Below are 20403 nucleotides of genomic sequence, written 5' to 3' on the forward strand. Positions count from 1 at the left end.
GGGCGACGGGAAAGTGGTGGTGGGGGTGCAGGGGGGGGTGAGGGTGGGGGTACGGGTGGGAGGGCCGCGAGGCAACGTCGAGGCACGCGCACGAGCGGAAGCGCTGATCACTGGAGGGAGAGGGGGAGGTGTTTGGAGGGGCTGCTCAGGCCTCGCTCATCAACACACACACACACGTACATACACACACACACACACACACACACACACACACACGCACAATTTCGCATACGCGCGTACACACACACACGCACGCACAACGAACACGGCCGAAAGCCTCACGTGTCCGATGGTCGGGTCGTCAGGGCGCGTGAGGGATATGGTGCAGCTGGTCTCAGTCATGCCGTAGCCCTCCAGCACGGTGCAGCCGAAGCAGATGCGCAGGAACTGCATCACCTCCGCGCTGATGGGGGACGCGCCTAGGAGGGGGCAGGGGCGTCGGCGCGCCGCCGTGCCGTTTTCTGGTGACGCTGTAACTTCAGATCAAATCGCGACCGGCCCAAGGGCATTGATGCAACACTCAAGGTCGGGCGTGTTCAGTTGAGATGCGGCTCCCCCCCTCGGCCTCGCAGGCAGGCGTCGCTGTGGCGTCGAAGACTGCGACGCGCAAACAGCCTCTCCAGCACGCGCGAACACACACACACACAACACACACGCAATCTCTCTCTAGGACACACACACACACAAAAAGACACGCACGCATACACATAAACGCGCGTACGGGAGTTTGCACACCTACACACGCACGCGCACACACACACAAACACACAGTCACGCACCAACTCTCAAACAGCGGCGCCACCTCACCTGTCGTGAGGTACTTCACCTCTCCCCCCAGCTTGGCCCTGACCTTGCTGAACACAAGACGGTCCCACAGCGGCCCCCAGCGCCCGCCACCCAGGTCACCCGCCTCCAGCGCCGCCTTCTTGGACGCGTACGCCTTTCATAAGCCAAGAACAAAACGATGGCGCACAGGGGGGGGGGGCGCTGCTTGATAAATCCATAGGAATTTGTGGAGTTGGCACGCGTGGAGCTGCAGCGAGGGCCCTGGTAGCGCCTGGCAACCCCGCTGGGGCCGCCGCTGCGCGCTGGGGTGGTGCGGCTGTACGAGCTGCAACTGTCATGGCACTTTGCCCGTCGCACTGAGCCCCCCGGTACCCACCCGCTCGAACAGGGCGCGCGACATGGGGTTGCCGTCGCGTATGGCGCCCATGACTCTGTCGTAGATCCGGTTCCACAGCCGCGGCACACTCACAAAGATGTGGGGCTTGAGGACCTGCGGGGGTTGCCCAGGCGCGGTGAGGGAAGGGGGGGCATACATTTGGAGGGGCAGGGTAGGAGTTGGGTTTGGGCGATGTCGCTGTGTGTGCGTGCAGGGATTACAAAGGTGCGCGCGGCGATGATGCGCGGCGAGCGGAGGTTGGGCAGTGTATATGCTGCCACCTGGTTGCGTCCTCACACCTGCACACCGACAAACACACACACACACTCACGCACACACGCACACACGCACACCCCGCCAAGCTTGCTGTTTAACAAAACAGTCAAAACTGACTCATTGATTGTTTTGCACGTCAGAGCACACGCGGCTGGAAGCACGTCCGGCGGACTCACCATGACGTCATCCAGCAGCTCCTGCACGTTGCCCGAGTAGAACCCGATGCTGCCCCCCATGTGGATCGTCATCTGCAGGCGGGGGTGACGCGGCGCCAGGCGACGTGAGGCCCCCATGCATATCATCAACACACGCGGCAATCGGCCCGCAACCCCTATTTTGCGCTACATATCAGGAGAGATCCTGGCCGCCCAAGCAAGCCGAGCGGCGCGGGCGCTTGCTTGCAATGCCAAGCCCAAGGGGGAACTGGTGGCCCCGCCACCGCGTCTGTCCAAATGCCTCGAGGCCCTGCGCAACCTCTCTAATCAGTAATCAAACACTTTTGATGCCCCCGTCACCGCAGGCCGCCCAGCCAGCAACGCCGCACCCCACCGTCATGTTGTTTCTCTCGTAGATGTGGGCCAGAGGGAGGTAGCTGATGTGGCGGTCCCCCGGCTGGAACTCGTCCAGCAGCGCCGCGGTGCCGGCCGCGTCGGCGATCAGGTTGGAGTGAGTCAGCATCGCGCCTGGAGGGGACGGAGGGGTGCGGGGTCACGGGGTGACGTGGGAGAGGGCTGTCTTGAGTTGCTTCCGGACCCCTGTGGGGCCCGAGGGTGGGGTTCACGCCTGTTGCGGGGGCGGGAGGCCCTCCCAGAGTCAAGTGGGCGGAGCCGCGTGATGGTGCAGGCGGTCCCGACACTCCCCACCCCCCACCAACAAAGCGGCAGGACAACGCCTGCAAAGTCGGTCTCGGCAGGCGGGGGAGGCGGCAGACGGCGCGGGGCGCGGCGGGGCGCGGCGGGGCGCGGCGAGGGCGGCCCGCCGGCGGCCGCGCACCCTTGGGCGTGCCGGTGGTTCCGCTGGTGTAGCAGATGGTGGCCAGGTCACTGGGCCGCGGCGGCACGTGGGCGCGCGGGTGGCGGCGGCCCAGGGACTCAACCTGCGAGCGAAGGCAACAACGAAACATTGAGAGCCGCCGCACGCGGGCAGTCGGGGGCGCCGTTTGCACTGGCCGCGGCAGGAGCCCTGGCGTGCTGGGGGGCATTTGCGGAAGCCCGCACGTACGCGGGAGGCCAGGGGGACGGGAAGCCTGCCCACCCAGAGGCCCCCGGCCGCCCTCAAACGCTGCGGCGGGGCAGGGCGGTGGTGGTCGCCCCGCACCTGCTCAATAGTGACCATCCGCGCCTTGGCGTCTGCTGGCAGCTCTGGCAGCCGCGACGCGCTCGCGCCCCACACCACCTGCGGGACAAGTATGTTTGATATACAGCGGACGCGCGCACACGTGCACGCTTGTTGGAAGCCTACAGCCAGGTTGCTTATCAGGGCTCAACGGTGGGTGGTGGCGCTTTGCCACACACGCATTGAAAGTTCAAGCTCCTGCCAAGACTGCACTGACCCAGTAGAACAGCAGGTGCGGTGCGTTGCTGCCAGTTAAGGCGCCACTCCTGATCGCTGCTCATTCAGGGTCCCGCGCCACCCACCAGCAGCTTGATGGAGGGGCAGCGCGCGAGGCAGGACGCGAGCGTGGGCAGCACCGCGGTGCTGCAGCCCACGACAGACAGCTCCGCATGGTTGCAGATGAACCTGGCGGCACAGCGCAAAAGGGCACGCGTCAGCTTCATTGCCCTGCAAACCCTACCAGCCCGTCAACCACATTATGCATTGCATTTGTCACAAACTGCCGGCATATGTGAACACATCACGCACAGAGGCACATCCATGCACGTCTGACCGTAAAATAGCTGCAGCTGTCAAGATTCTCATTTGAATGTTCAGCGGCCGATGCAAACGCGGCTGCCCCCCTCCTCCAACCCCGGCGGCTCACTCTACAGCGTCTGGCCCCAGGGTGTCATACAGGGGTACGCTGGTCATGCTGTAGGCGTGCGCCGCGGCATCCAGCAGCACCCACTCTGCCCAAGGGTTGGGTGTGACAGCGCGGCAGGCAGGGTCGGCGGTAAGCCGCGAGCGGGCGAAAGGGGGCCCCGCGGGGGCGGCTGCCGCGCATCGCGCAGGCGGCGGGGGAGAGGCGGCCTGGAAACCGCGCCGTCGCGGGCCCCTGCACGCCCTCTCGCTCTGCTTCCGACTGCCAATTGTAGCAGCCAAGGCCCCCAGACCAGCCCCCCCCCCTTGCACACACACTGACAACACACACACACACACACACACACACACACACACACACACACACACATTATACACATACATTGATAAGTATGCACACAAAAAACACAAACATGTGTACACACACAGGCGCACGCATAAATACACCTATACATACACCCACATGCACGCACACACACATACACACACTCTCACTCTCTCACACATGCACATGACCTAACGAAACACATCCACATGCACAGACCCATGCATGACCCCACCTTTGCAATTAACAGAGTAGAGCCCAATCATGGCCTTGGGGGACACCCCTAGGTGCAGCAGCCCCGACCCAATGGCCGTGCGGATGTCGCCCGCCTGCGGGGCGGCCATGCGGCGCGTTGCGGGTTCAGCGATGCGCTCCCGCGTCTCGCAGCCAGAGGGAGGGGGTCCGCTGCAGTCGTCTATGCTTCAGGAAAGTGCGAATTATTGGGCCTCGTGAAACACATGAGTGGCCATCAATATCTCCTGGCACTGGTGCACCAAGGGCGGGTGGTGGTGGCCGTCCGGCCGCCGCGCTGAGTGCGACGCCCTCAATGCAATGGGCCCGGCCGAACCGCGGGAAGGGGAGGGCGCGGCGCGCGCCCACCTGCGAGTACGTGAGCCAGGTGTAGGGCCCCAGCTCCCCCTTGGAGTCGCGCTTGCGGCTGCCCAGGGCGGCCACCTGCAAACGGTAGGCAGCGATGTGTACTTGAGGGGCTGCGAAGGGTGCCAGCTGCCCCCCCCCCACCCACCCAACTGTCGGCTAGCAGAGAGGCGCGCGCCGTCCGCCTCAGAAGCTGCCAGGGCCTGCTACAAAAGCAGGCGAGCCGGCTGCTGTGCTGTTGGTAGAGCCGGCCGCCACCGCCATGCCACTGGCGCCATTCGTCCCGTGTGCTTCGTTCGCTCGGCTGCCCGTCCCTTGTTTGGTGTCCATTATCCTCTCTTGCTGTCGCTCACGTGCGGAAACCGCGCCACTGCCGTCTCCCAATTGTCATACAGCGTGTGCACGTGCTCGTCCGGCTCTGGGAAGGTGGTGAGCAGCTTCCGTGGGGAGAGCGAGGACCTGGCGCGGGAGCGAGGCAGAAGGGAGCGGGGCGTGGCACGGCGGGGAGGTCGCGCCCAGGCAGCAGCTGTTTGACAAGCCTGCTAATTGTTACGGGCTGGCACAACAGGACGACGGGCGCATGCTGCGCCGCCGCTCCCATGCAGGCGGGCGCTGTCGTACACACCCGCTCACACCTGTACACGTCCCACGAGCCATCCGGCTGCAGCGTCTCCGGCAGCGGCACCGCATACGCCTCCTCTGCCATCAGGGGGTCGCCCGCCACCAGATCCTGCTTGCAGAGCGGGTTTGGAGGTGTCGGGGTCGGAAGAGGAACACCATGCAGCTGTGCTCTGCTGCGCTGCCTCGGCGAGTTCGCACGCTGCTCCCCCAGTCTTCTACCTGGCTTGTAGGATTGAGGACTAGCTGCTTGATCTCCTCAGCATTAGGCGCTAGCTGGTTAGCCAGCACCTCAAGCCTTCTTTCCACTTCGTCCATTTGATGGTGTGATCACTACGCACAGCTCAGTCCGTCTATCAAGCAATCCCACGAGCACCCTCCAACTATTATGTCGTTCTTGGCACTGCTCTTGTCGTGGATGCACAAGCGGGGTGACGATGGACGGCTGGTGCCACGCCAGCAACCTGTTTGCAACCGCGAGTGCTTTGCTGGAGGCGTGGGTATGTAGGAAGACAACGGAGCGCACGTGCAGAAACCGGCTATTGCGTCCACATAATTGCCTTGGCCGCTTGCCGGGGCATGCAGCAGCCGCACGGAAGGCGAGGATTTTGCGTGGTCATGTCGCGCTGCGTACCGTAGCATGCAAAGCAGGAGCAGGGTGCCGACCAGCCAGCGGAGCAGGCAATCGTACTCCCAACCAGCGCTCAGCCAGCTGAATCAAATTCTGCACGTGTGTAGCAAGAGCAATCGCTGAGTGTACATCAATTGGCTCGCCCGCCTTGCAAACGGCCTGGCTGCCCACCCACCTGCAGCTGCTGGGCCTGTGTCTGGCTGTCAGGCAAGGATATGCTGCCGAAGTCGATCGACCTGATCGCCACGATCCCACTTCTATTAAACCAAAGCTTCCAGATGGTGTTACAGCTCAACAAGGAGAAGCACATCTGGTGCCGCCGGCGTGCCGGAGCGAACCAACAGGGCAGGCGGAGCCAAAAACAGCATACGCATGGACCAGCGGCATGCAGATGCCAGGAGGGCATAGGCAGATGCCCAGCCCAATACTTGTATTGTGGTGGCGCGGATGACAGTACACACGGCTGGCAGTGGGCCAACACGCGGTCAGAGCCAAGGTAGACGAATTCAGCCTCTCAGATTGACAGCAGCTGACGGTGCAATCACGTGTCGACAGCGCCTTTGCATATTGACAGCAGTCGACAACGCACCCGCCATTCTTGCAGCCAGCCCTCCTCCCAGCCCCCCCGCCCCCCCGCTCAGGCGGCTGCAGCGTGCCAGCAGGCCGCTGTCAGGACAGCAGGGCCGCCAGCGTCTGCGCCTGGTCACGCTGCATCCCGGCCAGCGCCGCCTGTAGGAAGCCTGCGGCGAGGGCGCACGAACGGCAGCAGCAGGAGCGGCGGTCGGCCTGGGAGGGGGGCAAGGCTCCAGCCAAGGGTCCAGCGCGTGCAACAGGACTGCAAATTCAAGCAGGCACAGGGACCCAAATGCCAACAACATGCTTCAGCACTCGCAGCAGAAAACGTTCAACGGGCCGCTCCGATGTTGAGCCCTCCCTGCATCACAACATTCCATTCGTCCCCACCCTCATCCTCACGCCTCACCGGGGTCCTGCGCCGCGACCGGCGCCAGCCCCCGCCGCACGACCTCGCGCAGCGGCACCGCCGCCAGCGGGTCGGCCGCGTCCTCGGGGTCCTCCGCCGCGGGGGTGCCCGCCGCGCTGCGCGCCGCGACGTCGCCCTCAAGCCCCGCCTCCGGCAGCCCGGCCGCGTACAGCGCGCCGCCGCCGCCGCCGCCGCCGATGGCCCCGACCCGCCGGCCCGCCGCGACGATCTCCCCGCTGCCGAGCGGGTCGCCGCCGCCGCCGCCGCCGCCGTCGCTGGCGCCGGCGTCGCTGTCGTCGTCGGAGGCGTCGGAGCCTTCCAGGCCAACGGCGGCCCAGGCGTCGTCCTCCTCGGCGGCGAAGAGCAGCTGCCCCAGCACGTGCACCAGCTTGGCAGCGGCCGGGACCTGGGCGGCGGCACGGGTGGGGTGCCGAAAAGATCGGCTCTGTCATTCTGCAACTCAAAGGGCTGGCAGCACCCAGTCGGCAAGAGCGGGCTTGGCTAGGTGGGGGCACACGCAAGCTGATACCCTCTTAACAGGCCAAGGCTTTTGGGACGCGTATCCGCTAAGTATTCGCACCACCCTCCTATCAAAAAGGGCACCTGTGTGTACTGCAGGCCCCCTTGCCGCCGCGCCGCGCTCCGCGTCACGCGCCCCCCGCCGGCCGCCTCCACCGGCGCCCCCCGCACGCTCAGCGCCGCGAGCGCCGGGTGCCCCCGCTGCGCCAGCAGCGCACCCAGCGCCGCCGCCGTCTGGCGCGTCGCCAGCGCGCCGGCTACGTCTGGGGCTGCCTCCAGCAGCAGCGGCAGCGCCGCCTGCAGCCCCGACTGCTGCTGCGCGCCTCCGCCGCCGCCGCCGCCGCCCGCTGCTGGCAGCTGTGTCACCTCCACAGTGGATGACGCCAACAGATCGATGAGCCCCTTTGCATCCGCCAGCGCGAGCCGGGCGAAAAAGGGCACCAGCCCGGCCGCCACCCGCGGGCTGGGCCCTGCCGCCAGCTTCCGCGCGGCCGCCGCCACCAGTTCCGGCGGGCAGCTTCCAAAGGTCTTGAGAAGCTGCAGCAGCAGGTCCCCAGCGGCGACCGAGCAGCCGTCGGGCAGCTTCGGGTCGAGCAGCCGCGCGGCGCAGCCGGCGAGAAGCTGCTGGACCGTGTCGGGGCTGGAGCCAGGGGGCCCCCACTGGACAATGTTGGGGCCCCCGCAGCGCAGCTGGGGCAGAGGGGCGGTGTGAGAGCGCGTTTGAGCCTGAAGGGGTCGGACTCAAAATACGTAGAGGACACCGCGGTGTTGGAGCCCAACTGCCCTCTGGCGTCAGGTGCTGCATGCGCTTTCTTTTCGCGGCTCCCTGGGAATGAATGCGGCCGACTATCACACAACACACAGACGCATGTGCAGGCAAACGTGGCCGCGCCAAGAGAGGCACACGCGCGCGCCTGCCCACGCCACGCCCCACCGACCCACCAGCTGCACCAGCAGCGCCGTCGCGGCGGACGCCTCCGAGGGGTCATCCGTCGCCCCCAGCAGCGCCGCCGCCGGCGCCAGCGCCGCGCGGCAGACGGCGGCCGCCACCTGGGGCGCGGCCGGCTGGGCGAGGACCTCGAGCAGGTTCAGGGAAGCTTCCACCAGCATGGGCGGCTGGGCAGGCGGCTGCTCCACTACCTGGCGGATGGGCCCGGGTGGGTTTTGGAGGGGGGGGAGATAATGACTGTGGTGATCTTATGAAATGCTTGACACGGGTCGCACGGCGCCAGGCTCAACGGCACGCCAGCAGGGCGCCCGCAGGAGGCGCAGGCAGTGGGATGCCAGCACAACAGGCGCTCGTGAGACAAGCACAGGGCGCTTGGCGGGGCCGCCTGTGGGGGTGCGGTGGGACGCTGTCGTGGCTCACGGCGACGAGGACGGGCAGGGCATAGCGCGCCAGCTCTGGCAGGCAGCGCGGGCAGGCGGCCAGCGCGCGCAGCACGTCTAGGCCCTCGTCTGCGCAAGGTGAGCGCGTATGCAGGTGCAGGCGCGGGCGTAGGCGTGGGCGCATGGGGGTGGGCGGAGCGGCGGAGGATCGCACCCAGGTGCAGCTGAGAAAGGGCACAGATGCTGATTGCGCTGTATCACGGATCCATTTCAAAGCAGCACACATTGCGTTTCTATGCTCCTCAAGCCAGGGGTGTTGCCATCAAACAATCGAACAGAGCAGCAGTATTGCAGCGAGGCAGGTGTTGGGGCGCGCCCCACCCGCGACGAGGGGGTCGGCCACGTTTGCCGACCAGGCCTCCAGCACCGGCCCCGCCAGCTGCATGACGTGGCGCGCCGCCACCTCTGTGTCCACCTGGACGGGAGTGGAGGAGAAGATAACAGAGCCACAAGCCCAGCAATGCGTTGGGGCCGGGGGCCCGGAGCTAAGCGGGCTGGTGTGAGGGCGTCAGAAGACGCTATAGCGGGCACCAGGGGGGATGGCGGTGCAATGAGAGGCGCGATGAGAGGCGCACGCTTCGAGGGTTGAAAAAAGGAGGCTTGAGAAAGACGAATGAGTGACGACCTACGGCGCAGCATCGTGCCGCCCGCCTCGGCCCGCTCGGCCCACGGCACATGGTCACTGTCCGCGCCTTGGCACATGCGATGCATACAAGCGTATAAACATGACTAAAAGCACACACACTCATTCGGACATACTCCCTCTCCCTCCCTCACCTTTACAATCTCCTGCCCACCTGTACGAGCGCCGCGAGTGTCCCGAGCACGAGGTGCATCGTCTCCTCACTGCTGCCACCCAGCAGCTGCAGCAGCCCCCCGTAGACGCCCGGCAGCAGCGGCTGCAGCACGTGCTTGGGGACGGTGGGCGCCAGCTGGCAGAGGGCCCGCAGGGCGCCGACCTTGGCTGCGACGGGCAGAGCGCCTGTGAAGAGGTGTGTGTGCATGCGTGTGTGTGTGTGTGTGTGTGTGTGTGTGTGTGTGTGTGTGTGTGTGTGTGTGTGTGTGTGGCATCGGCGGGACAATTGACCAGTTGTGGCGAACTTGCGTTTGCACCTGAGGATTGAATACTGCAGGTTGAACATTGGAGGTGAAGTTGCTGAAACACTTGCACATCGATCAAATCAGAGTGTATCAGCCAGGGACGGAGAGGGCGTGTGGAGGGCTCACCAGACACGCCCGCCGCCGCCCCCTGCAGCAGCGCCTGCTTCTGCTGCGCCGTGGCTAGCGGGTGCAGCTTGGCGCCCAGCCACAGCGCGCGGCCTACCAGCAGGGCGGTGCCGCCTGGGAGGGCGGGGATGCAGGCATGGGTGCGGGTGCATGCGGAAACACAAGGACCACGCCCCAACGTCAAGCTGCGCGGCCACAGATGTCTGACACTGCGAACAGCGAGACGGGGGGCTCAGCCCCAATTTGCCGCATGCCGCACCACAGACAGTCACATACCCTGAGGGTCTTTCAACCCTGATGGAGCCAAGCACAGGCCCCGCTCACCCTTGCTGCCATCACCGCCCTGGCACGCCGCCGACGCGACCGTCTCCGGCAGCAGCTCCCGCTGCAGCAGTGAGTCGATCATTGGGGGCACCTCGGCGCGGACCCGCGCGTCGCGCAGCGGGGCCTGCGGGTGCGGGCGCGCAGGCCGGCGCGCGGCGCATATGAGCAGCAAGGACGAGCTAGCGGGTTCAGTCAATGCTGCCAGGCCTATGGGGGGGTGAGCAACCCCTTGTGATTCCAACTCCAGGTGACCACAATTCCTCAAAGCAATTTGACATGCAGTTGGAAGGAATGCACTCTCGTACTCAATCCCGTGTCACCAGTGCATCATGAATCGAGTGGCCCAGCCTGCCCCGCCCTGCCGCCTACCTCGTCCGCAGATGTGAGCAGGTTGCCAAGCACCAGCAGCGCCGCCTCGCGCAGCCGGTACCACCGCGGCCGGCCCCGCGCAGCCGCCTCGTCCGCCTGCGCGGCGCACAACCAGGGCGTCCGGGGCAAGAGGGGAAAAGGTCAGCACGCACGTGTAGGCGGGACAACAAGCGGTGGAAGAACTGCAACTTGGCGGCCGCGGCCAGCCGGGCTCACTCGTCACCCCCGCACGGCCTAGCAGTGCCATGCCATACCGTCCTCGCACCCCCGGCTCCACAGGCCACAAAATATAGCGCCCCGTGAGCGCTCAATGCACGATGTGTCTCAAAGTCAAGTGCCCTGTTGCACATACACACATGCGAGCGCGCACAAGAGTGTGCATGCACCCATGCATGCGCCCGCACACACACACACACACTCACATACACACGTGCATGCGCGTGCGTGTGCACCCACTCAAACAGACACAACACACACACACACACACATACAACCACACCTCTGCCAGCTTCCTCTTGACCGCCGCCAGGGCCGCCTCCAGCGCCGGTCCCTCAAACTCCTCCAGCAGCTGGTCCACCAGGATCTCGGCAGACGGCCTGAGGTGGGGATCAGGGGTTGGGTGATGCCACATGGCTTTAGGTGATGGTTGGCCGTTTCCAGAATGGGTTTGCTGGGGCGAAATAAACGCTTGGTGTTCTTTAACGCTACTTTGGCAGGGTTTGGAGGTTTTCACGAGGGTTGGCCCAAAAGAGTGCGACTGGCCAGGAGGGCAGTAGCCAGTGACGCGACTGCCTCCATCAATGGTCGGTGTGCTGGCGGCAAGCCGGCGCAAGTGCGAGGAGGCGGACGGCAGGGTGGCGCCCGATCGCGCAGCCCAGGCGGTCGGCGGGGCTCGACAGCCGAATCAGCAACGGGTTGGCGCCGGCGGCAGTAAAAACTCCTACCTGCAGCCGACGATATCAGCGTCCTCGTCAGCGAGCAGCGCGTTGGGGTCCGCCGCCCATAGCTCCTCCTGGGGCCCGCTCATCTGGCTGAAGGCCACGCAGAGGATCGCCAGCTCGGGCAGCGCCGGCAGCAGCAGCTTCTGGTGGCGCGGGCTGCCCGCCAGCGTCAGCAGCAGCTCGAACAGCTGACGAACAGGGAGTTTGGGGGGATCAGGGCGGGGAAAACGCGGAAGGCGAGGGGGCAGCAGGCTGTGGTCAGGATGAGACGGATGCTGGCAGAGCAAGTCTGCATGCTGATGTGGATACAGTCGATTGAAAGTTGATGCAGGTTGCGAGTGCAGTTGCCTGGAGTTGACCCCTAAGTGCAAGGATGACTTTGTTTCGAATCTCGTCACGTCACCCTCCTGGCGGAGGGTGTTTTGCCGCATGGCCTTACGCAATGGGCCATGCTCGGTCGTGCCATGTCTCATCATTGGGGCGGTGCCTGCTTTCTGCCTCAGTACACGGAATCCAATGGAGCTGGAAAATTTGCCCCGCTCACAAAAACCCAGCACATCTGCACATCCTGTGCGCACACGCGCACACCTACACATCTTTACACTCGTGCGTGCGAGCGCACATGCACACACTCGCACACACAAACACACACACACACACACACGAATTCAGGCCCAAACACGTGCACATGCACGCATGGATCGCACGCGCACGCGCACGCGCACGCGCGCGTCTCCCATGCGCAGGACCCTGCAGGCTCCCCCGCGCCTCACCTGGCTGAGCACTGTCTCCAGCCGCAGGGCGCTGCCCTCCTCCAGGCCCTCGTCCCCTGCCGGCGCCTCGTCATCGCCCTCCTCCCCCTCCACCATTAGAGCCTGGGACCGTTTTGGGGGGGGATGCAAACGCTGCCATCAAGATCCTGGTTGATCAGGGGCTGTCTGGCAGGTACTGATGGGTGTTGCCGAGCGGCCACCCCCTAAGCTGAGCTTCTCTCATCGCATTGCACATGCGACAGAGTTGAGGTTGTCCTGTGACCCCGCAACTCATTGCTGAGAAACTGGCGCATCAAGGCAGGCGCGTGTCAGGGCAAGGCGGCCGCAGCAAACCCCGAGTGGGCAGCAGGCAGGCGGACGTGCCCACAGACCTGGTGCAGAGCGGCCCCCTGGTTGAGCATCTGCCATGCTGCCGCCATGACGCTGGGCATGGCGCCCTCCATGTGCTTTGAAAAGAACCTGGGGCCGGAAGTGCAGCGCGCAGATAATCGGGCCGTCAACATACATCCGCACACGTCATCAGGTCAAGCCAGGCGACATGCAACAAGCCTCGACTGGCCGGGGCGGGGCACGCATGCATGCTGAGCCCTGCTGATGGATGGAGTTCGGTGAGCAGGGGTTTCATTGCTCGATCATTTCCGGGGCGCGAGGAGCAGCCGCTGCTCACTTGACGAGCAGCATGAGCAGCCGCAGCGCCTCCAGCTTGCAGCCCCACAGATGGCGGGACTGGGGCGGCACAGGGGCGCCACGCGGGGCGGCACGGGCGTCAGCATCAGGCATAATCATGCACGAAGCCGGAGCATGCAACAGGATATTTCTGTGATTTCAACAGCTGAGGCCGATGCAGCTGACCTGCATCATGAAACACCCCCCTGTGGCACCCTGTTTCCCTCTGTCCTAGGCACGCACGGCCTTGTGCCTCACCTGCGAGTCGAAGGGCAGCTCCAGCACTCCAGCGATGACCTGCACCCAGGGGCCGACCAACGGGGCCATCGCGTCGCGCGCCGCGCGCTGCCGCCGCCGCGCGTCGCTCCCCGCCTCCAGTATCTCAAGGCCTGAGGCGGAGGGGTCACCAAGACACGGAAACTTAGTAACTGAGCAGAAGGGATTGTGATAGACTGTTGCCGACTGCCACGAGTTGGTTCAAGGTGGTGCTGTGTGTGATGGGCCCGGGGCTTTGAGGCAAGTCAAAGGGCGCGCTGCCCCGCCCTGGGCACGACTTCGGAAGCGCACGATCGCGCCAAGCACGGCAATGCCACCTCTTCGACCCCCCCAACCGCGACCCACCGGCCACGAGCTCCGCCATAATCCTCAGCGCCATCCGCACCAGCGCCGCCGGCGCCGACGCGCCCGCCCCTCCCGCCGCCCCTCCCGTGCCGCCGGCGCCGGCGGCGAGCGCGCCCGCCTCTGCGCCGACGATGCCGTGCAGCGAGGCGGACAGCTCCTGCAGCAGGCGCGGCTTGCGCTCCTCGTCAAGGTCTTGCGCCATCAGGCACAGGCAGCGCAGGGCGCCGGAGACTGCGGGGGGGGGGGGGGCGAAGTCGCGGGTGCAGCCTGTTGGCGCGCATGGGACACGCATGTGTGGCATGGCATACATCACGATACGATTGGGGGACGGAGAAGGCGCGTGGGCGGCGCAAGAGAAGCTGCAGGGAGTGACCCTGGGGGTCGAGAAGGGTGGGCGAGGGTGCTAGAAGGGGTTCTGGGAAGGGGGGTGGGACGACGCACCTGTGTGGGGGTCGGTGCGGCGCTGCACCGCCGAGACGAGGGTGTCCGTGAGGCCCGGCCAGCCCGCATCCCCGTCGAAGTTGTAGATGACCGCAATGGCGGCGCCGAACGCGGTGCGCAGCTTGGACTCGGGGGCGGCAAGGCCGGCGGGCAGGGTGTCGCGGACCAGGGCCTTGTCGGGGTCGGAGATCTGTTGGGTATCACGAGTATGTGCGTGCGTGTGTGTGTATTTGTGTGTGGGGGGGGGTCAGTGGGTGTACTTCTTTTTGTGTGTGTGCGTCTATTTCCGTGTGTGTGTCCCCATGTGTGTGTGTGTGTGTGTGTGTGTGTGTGTGTGTGTGTGTGTGTGTGTGTGTGTGTGTATGTATGTGTGTGTGCGCGCGCACATGTGTGCGCCCCCGTGTGTGTGCGTGTGCGACTGTGTGTCCAGGAGGGACCGCCTGGTCCGGGCCGGGGGGGGGGGGTGCACGGCTCCGGACTGGCCCCAGCGCTGCGGCGATTCGCGAGCTCGCGGGCAGCAGCGTCCGCCCGCCGCAGAGGGAAGCACAGCGGACGCGCGTATGAAGGCGGTGCAGGCGCGTAAACCGCGTGCTCGGTGAGGCCAAAGCCGCCCTCGCCTGTCTGCCATGTGCACCTGGGGCGGCTCGAATCCGCGCTCGCCCTCCTGCCAGCGCTTTGAGCACGTGTTCTTGAGCAGCAGCACTGCCAGCTGCCGCAGTGCGGGTGGGAGACTGCCTTCAAGCGCGGCCTGCGCCAGCAGCGGCGCAAACCCGGGCTGGCGCGCGGCTGTCTGCAGCGCGTCCTCTGCTGCACGCCGCGCCACAGGATCGGTAGCATCTATGCTGGCGGCCAGCAGCTGCAGGAGCTGCGTAGGGTCCATCCTCGCGACTGATGTGCGCTGTGCCGCTCTACAATTGCTGCGGCAAGCGCGGGATCAGATCACTCCATCGCAGTGCACGATCTACTGCACACAAAACATCGCATCATTCATTAACTGTGTGCTATTGCCTGCACGTAAGCGGGTCATGAATGGTGCAATGAGTACCGCACGCCAGCAGTTATCCCGGCATGCAGCAAGTGAATGGAGACGAACAGCAACGCAGATAGCAACACTGAATCTTATACTTGCTAAACCATGCCGCTGGCGGTTACAGCATGGCGCCTTGTCAGACCAGACGCCGCTGCGTTCAGTTGCCAACTGACAAGTGTCTGTTCATCAGCAGGCCAGAGGGGACTGGAAACCTGCTGGAAACAAACATGATTGGTGTTAGGGTGTCTCAGTGATGTGCAATTGTGCATATGATTGCGCACGCGGGTTGTAGGATGCAAGTGACGGCCATGTGCTGCAAACTCCTTGCATACTGTACCACCGATGCTACTAGATACTCTATGTGCAACACGGACGAGGGGGTTCCGCAAGCGTGCCAAACATGGCAGGCGTGTGAGCGGAATGGCAGCTTCAGCGAAACGTGCAGCTCTGCCATTGTGACGCTCCCCCCTCTCGCACCGCGCCCAGCCGGGCTTTCCATAGGGCAACCAAGTTCTTCCGGACAGACTAGGCGCTGCATGGGCATCGACAACATTTCACAAACCAAGCATTTTGTCGTGGCGGGTCAGCTCCTGCCGCACCCACGAGCGCCTGCGTGCAGCCAGCAACGGGACAGATGATGCATGCGGCGTCCAGAGAGGCGACTCCGAATGGAAGTGGGCCAAGTGGCCCTTGAATGCTGTTGCACGACTTGCTACTTGGCCTTCCCTTTGCAGAGGATATTTGAAACGTGTCGCAAAGCGGTGCTCCGGCCTGGCAGTTCCTACACAGGTCTGCGAGATGCATGTATGTCCCGCTGTTTGGCGTGGCCCACGCGTGTTCCACAACGGCATGCCTGCGCCACCCGGTGCTTTCAGTGATTCTTGAGCCCTGAGTTCCAGTAGCCTGCCCGCTGCAGAAGCCGACGACCAGGCAAGGAAGACACGCGGCAAGGCGCGCAGCATGAGCAAGCGCCGCTCAGGTCGTCAACTAGGGCGCATTACTGACGTCACATCCGCGCAATATTACGCGTTTCACGAGCCCGCTTTTGCAGATTTCTCGTACAGGTATGAAATCAACATCCCCGCAAAATATCTACGAGGTCGCTTGCGGGTGAAGGCCTTGAAAAATTCTAATATCTGGCTAACATCAAGTTGCATATGCCATTGTATCGTGATCTGACGAAAGCATATGGATATGGGGAAGACTGGCACCTGCTGCGCACTTGCGCTCTTGCGCAAGACGGGCAAAGAGGAGAAAAGGGCCATACACGGCATACCAACGTACATCTGATGGTATTATGTCCAACTACCAAGCAATTTTTACATCATCCACTCGCCCGCAAGGCGTCACAAGTCAAGCGCAGCAAGTGGTGCTGCACAGCTAAAGGTAAGCTTACAGCGGACTCTGCGCGCGCACAGTAATGCAGGTGTGTTTGTTGGATATTGTGATACACAGTACAGGCCTCTGCCGAGCCTCGACAACCTGCCGTTTCTCCCATGTGCGCGGCTTCCGCGCTCGCAGGCCACACACTGGGCTCACATTAAGTCTCAAGAGGAACGATGCGTATCTTTGCCGAAAATGGCGTGAGGCGGACGATGTCGAAGGTGCGGAAGGGTGTGGCGCGGCGTGCCGAGCAGCAACACGCGTGGCAAAGACCTTGTGTTGACCATGTGTGGTGCACTGCCCATTCACGCGCGGGGAACAGTAAAAGCGGCGTTGGACTAAGATTCGACTAGGATGCAGGTTGCAAGGCCTGAAGGCGACTGCATGTAGCACAGCCCGCCGCCGGCAGCTGCAGCTGCATAGGGATGCACCTTGGCCTCAAGCCAGCAGCTGCCCCATCTGCCCACCTTCCTGACTATTTCTTCCTTCCCCTGGCCTCTTGCACTCCTCTGGCAATCCCTCAGCAGTTAACCAATATCCCTGCGGCCCGAGTCGCCCCCCGGCGCCGCACCTGCGCATGTCCCGTGTCGTCCAAGAGTGCATCTCATGCGGCGCTTGGCTCCGCCAAGCAGAACCTCCCCGGCACGATCAAGACTGGCGTGACCAACAAGACCACCGCCCCGGCCACCACCAACGCCGCACTCTTCCCCGCCATGCGGGAGACCGACCTTGGTGTGGCCGCCGCGCGCAACGACCTAAAAGGGTGGGCGCTGACTCTCGACAAGGTGGTGCATGACGCTGACGAGGACGCAGCCCGCACCCTCAACGCCAAGGCGGAGCAGTTCCGCACTTGGTTTCTGACCGTCAACGCGGCGCTGCCCGCCGCCGAGCGTGCCGAGCTCGCGCGCCTGACCGCCGCCAGCAGCGCACTGGCCGGAGTCGCCGCCGCCGGCGGCGACGCCGCGGCCCAGATCGCCGCCATCATGAAGCTCCGCGCGGCGCTGCCGCCGCGCGGGCCCCACCTGCCGGCGCGCCCCCGCCACAAGAAAGACCAGAACCTCATCATTGCAAGCCGGGCGCACTGGCGCTCCGAGGCGCAGGTGCTGGGCCTGCTCGCCGCGGGCCTGGCCACCATGCAGGAGAGCGGGCTGGAGGACCTGCTGGTGCGCGCCAACAACACCGACCCCTGCGGCAAGGGCCGCATCTCTGCTGTGATGCGTGATGCCGCGCAGCAGCACCGCCGCATGGCGCGGCGGATGGCCAGGCTGGCGGCCAACGGCCGCGCCGCGCTCGCCTCTGGCGTCATCCAGCGGGCCGCCGGGGTGGAGAGCGCCTGCGCCGCCACTGACAAGGTGATTGCCCAGCTGGACGCCGTGGGGCTGTCCGCGGCGGCGAGCCTGGCGCCGCGCGCGCTGGCCGCGCCCCCGCAGGGCAGCGCGGCGCGTGGCTCCATGGCAGCCTGCTGCCTGATGCTGTGCGCGGCGGTGGCGGTGGCCGGCCTGCCGGCCGCGCGCGACCAGCCGGCCGCGCGGAAGCTGCTCCGCAGCTTCAAGCTGCGGGACATTGACATCAGCGGCGATGCGGACAGCAATGAGGACGGCAGCGGCCGCGATGGCCGCGACCAGGACGACGGGCCTGACGCGGGCTCGCCATTTGTGCTGGTGCCGCGGCGTCCCACGCCCGACGGCACCCTTGACGGCGGCATGGGGGCGGAGGCTGAGCCCGAGGGCCAGCAGGCGTCCGGCCGCGGCCGCCGCGCCGCCGACGCGAGCGCCCCCATGCCCCGCGCTCGCCGGGTCTTTGGATGGGCCAAGGCGGCCCTGTCGCGGGGCTTCGCCGCCATGTTCTAGTGAATGTTTGCGGCTTTGTATTTTCGGGTGTGCTGTTGGCTGGTGGTGTTCATCTTGCGCCACAGAGCCCATCTGCGCCCGAAGCACCGCTGCGGGGGGAGGGGGTTTTCAGGGATCTTCAATACCACAGAGCCGCCATTTGCCCCAATGAGTGGCGCAAACCTGTGCGGCTGGTGCCCGTCTATACTTTCTTGCCGCCCCTGTCCAGCCCGCCTGGTTCTGTTGGGGTGGCACGCGCTCGGCGCGGTTGCTGTGGCCTTGACGACTTGGCATGGATCCCTGCTGTTGTGCTGCCCAGACACTCTGCTGCCACCCTACAGAGACCCTAAAAAAGCAAAATCAAAAACAAAATACACAACAAACAACAAACAAAAGCACCAAATATTGAGAACTTGCCCGAGCGCAGCCAAGTGCCCATGTTGGCTCCTGGCGTACGTACCCTCACACGCATTTGATGCGGCACGGCAGGCACCACGCACAGTGTTTGGGTCGCCGAGGGTGCCGCGCTGGGCCGCAGCTTGCACTTTCACTAGACAGCACAAGCAACAATATGCGAGCCGGCCTGCTCTTTTGGCAGGGAAGCTGCATGCCTGCATACACGTGTTGAGCCTGGAGGCTCCATGTATGGGTGGCTGGATGAGTAGTCAAGCGCTCAACACTGCCGTTTGCTCCTGGCCATTGGTGTCAACGAATAAGCCTGCCTGGATCCTTTGGAGAAGCTCGCGCGCGGCGCGGTTGCTGTGGCCTTCACACCTTACTTGGCATGAACATCTGCCGTTGTGTTGCCCAGCTGCTTCCCTGCCATCCTACAACAATCTGCCACAAGCCTCGGACTTCTGATACAACTGCATTTGCGCAGCGAACGCCCTTGTTGGCTCTCATGGGCGCCAATGCCTTCATTTGACGACTGGCTGGGTTGGGGCAGCAGTACAGCGCTCACAACCCAGCATGTATTGGCCAGGGTTGGGGCTCATGGATGGGCGATAATACGCATCAACCGCCGAGAGGTGGTTAGGGCTTGCTTGCTTGCTTGCGGTGGTGTTGTTTCTTATGCAGAATCGAGGTCTGTCCATGTTGGGGCTGCGCTTCATTGCTGCGCCGTGGCACAGCGTGCAGGGCTAGAGAGAACCCTACCAGCGATGCGCTGCCGCAGTGCATTGGGGGCTTCGGGTGTGGGTGCCATTCCCCACGGCGTCTTGAGCATTTTGTGGGGGAAGGGCACGTACAGCACAGGCTTGTGAAGCCTTCTTTCCTGGCCTTGGAGATGTTGCATGCTTAGACCATGCGTTGCAAAAACGCTGTCACAATGCTGCTCCTGGCCTTGGAGTATTTGCCTGCTTTGACCATGCGCTGTACAAGCGCTGTCACATCCTGCTCCTTTTTTGAGCCACACCCACACCTGCGCTACCTAAATGGTGCCTGAGTTGTGTAACTGCGACCCGTTTTTTGTCACAGGGTGCTCTATACATGTCAAGCAGGTGCTTTGAAAAGGGGCGCTCAGCCTCACATGCGCAGCACGACTGGCTCCGACTGAGGCCGGCCAATCGCACGATGACGGCACAGGGGGTTACGTAGCTGCCTGGCAGGAGTGACAGGCTTTCAAGCATCGTGGTCTCACGTTGCCGCCCGCAGCCACGTTCACAAGCTCACCCCATCCACCAAACAGCAGCAAGCAGCTGGTGTCGACCAATGGCATGATACCGATGACACTCCTCAACGAGTGGTGCCAATCTGCAACACAAGACCAACACATACCCGCTGCACCTGCTCAACCAATCGCCGGCGCCCACGCACGCCTGCACCAGCAGCCACCCGCCCCCCCACGCTGCCTACGACAAACAAACCACGCGCGCCTCATCCCCGCCTGGCGCCCGGCACCCGCCTGCGCCCCATCACCCTGCCGCCTGGCAAATCCAGTGAGCTTACACCCTCAACGTGTGTGCCACAAGTATACGCAGTGTCACCAGCCCGTCGCGCGCAACCCAGCAGCTCATTCCGCAGAATCTGCCACGCGCATTACATCTCGTGGCACGCGTCCGCGCCTTGGCTCCTCGTCACTGCTGGCACCCAAACACCTTGACGCTCTTGTCAAAAGAGCACGTGGCCAGCAGGTTGCGCCCCCAGTCCACGTTCAGGTCGCGCACGTTGACGCGGTGGCGCCCCTCCAGGCGCGCGGCCAGCTTGCCGGTGCCGACATGGTACACGTGGACAGACGCGTTCTCAGCCGACGCGTAGACATAGGCGGCGTCGTGGTGCCACGCGACTGGCGGTTGGGGGCGGTTGGGGGCGGTTGGTGCTGGTT

General features: G+C 64.4%; 4 protein-coding genes across 4 annotated transcripts in view; 1 reads left to right on the forward strand and 3 right to left on the reverse strand.

Annotated features, from left to right (window-relative positions):
* Window positions 1–107: 107 nt before the first annotated feature.
* Window positions 108–5273, reverse strand: MNEG_4636 (hypothetical protein; the record flags this gene model as incomplete). Its single annotated transcript, XM_014046885.1, has 15 exons — window positions 108–110; window positions 283–419; window positions 808–940; window positions 1163–1276; window positions 1615–1686; window positions 1988–2121; window positions 2432–2534; window positions 2756–2833; window positions 3076–3178; window positions 3420–3504; window positions 3976–4069; window positions 4341–4415; window positions 4691–4796; window positions 4973–5067; window positions 5178–5273. The coding sequence occupies 15 exons, from the start codon at window positions 5271–5273 to the stop codon at window positions 108–110; spliced, it is 1428 nt and encodes a 475-aa protein (XP_013902339.1).
* Window positions 5274–6255: 982 nt separating this feature from the next.
* Window positions 6256–14718, reverse strand: MNEG_4637 (hypothetical protein; the record flags this gene model as incomplete). The annotated part of the gene is made up of 19 exons (XM_014046886.1): window positions 6256–6326; window positions 6569–6974; window positions 7172–7777; window positions 8030–8227; window positions 8457–8545; window positions 8798–8891; window positions 9274–9458; window positions 9704–9817; window positions 10028–10151; window positions 10397–10492; window positions 10896–10992; window positions 11341–11525; window positions 12111–12212; window positions 12482–12569; window positions 12778–12836; window positions 13035–13165; window positions 13398–13628; window positions 13839–14028; window positions 14473–14718. The coding sequence occupies 19 exons, from the start codon at window positions 14716–14718 to the stop codon at window positions 6256–6258; spliced, it is 3312 nt and encodes a 1103-aa protein (XP_013902340.1).
* Window positions 14719–16427: 1709 nt separating this feature from the next.
* On the forward strand, window positions 16428–18101 carry MNEG_4638 (hypothetical protein; the record flags this gene model as incomplete). The annotated part of the gene is made up of 2 exons (XM_014046887.1): window positions 16428–16472; window positions 16884–18101. 2 exons carry the CDS (start codon window positions 16428–16430, stop codon window positions 18099–18101), a joined length of 1263 nt encoding a protein of 420 aa, XP_013902341.1.
* A 2054-nt stretch (window positions 18102–20155) lies between these two features.
* MNEG_4639 (hypothetical protein) overlaps window positions 20156–20403 on the reverse strand; it is a gene marked incomplete at both ends in the record, with an annotated part of 2369 nt that continues 2121 nt past the window's right edge. Inside the window, one exon of the mRNA XM_014046888.1 lies at window positions 20156–20364. Within this exon, the coding sequence (XP_013902342.1) occupies window positions 20156–20364 (209 nt within the window). The remainder of the gene's footprint in view (window positions 20365–20403) is intronic.

The sequence above is a fragment of the Monoraphidium neglectum genome (genome assembly GCF_000611645.1).
Source record: "Monoraphidium neglectum strain SAG 48.87 unplaced genomic scaffold scaffold00654, whole genome shotgun sequence".
Classification (NCBI taxonomy): Eukaryota; Viridiplantae; Chlorophyta; class Chlorophyceae; order Sphaeropleales; family Selenastraceae; genus Monoraphidium; species Monoraphidium neglectum.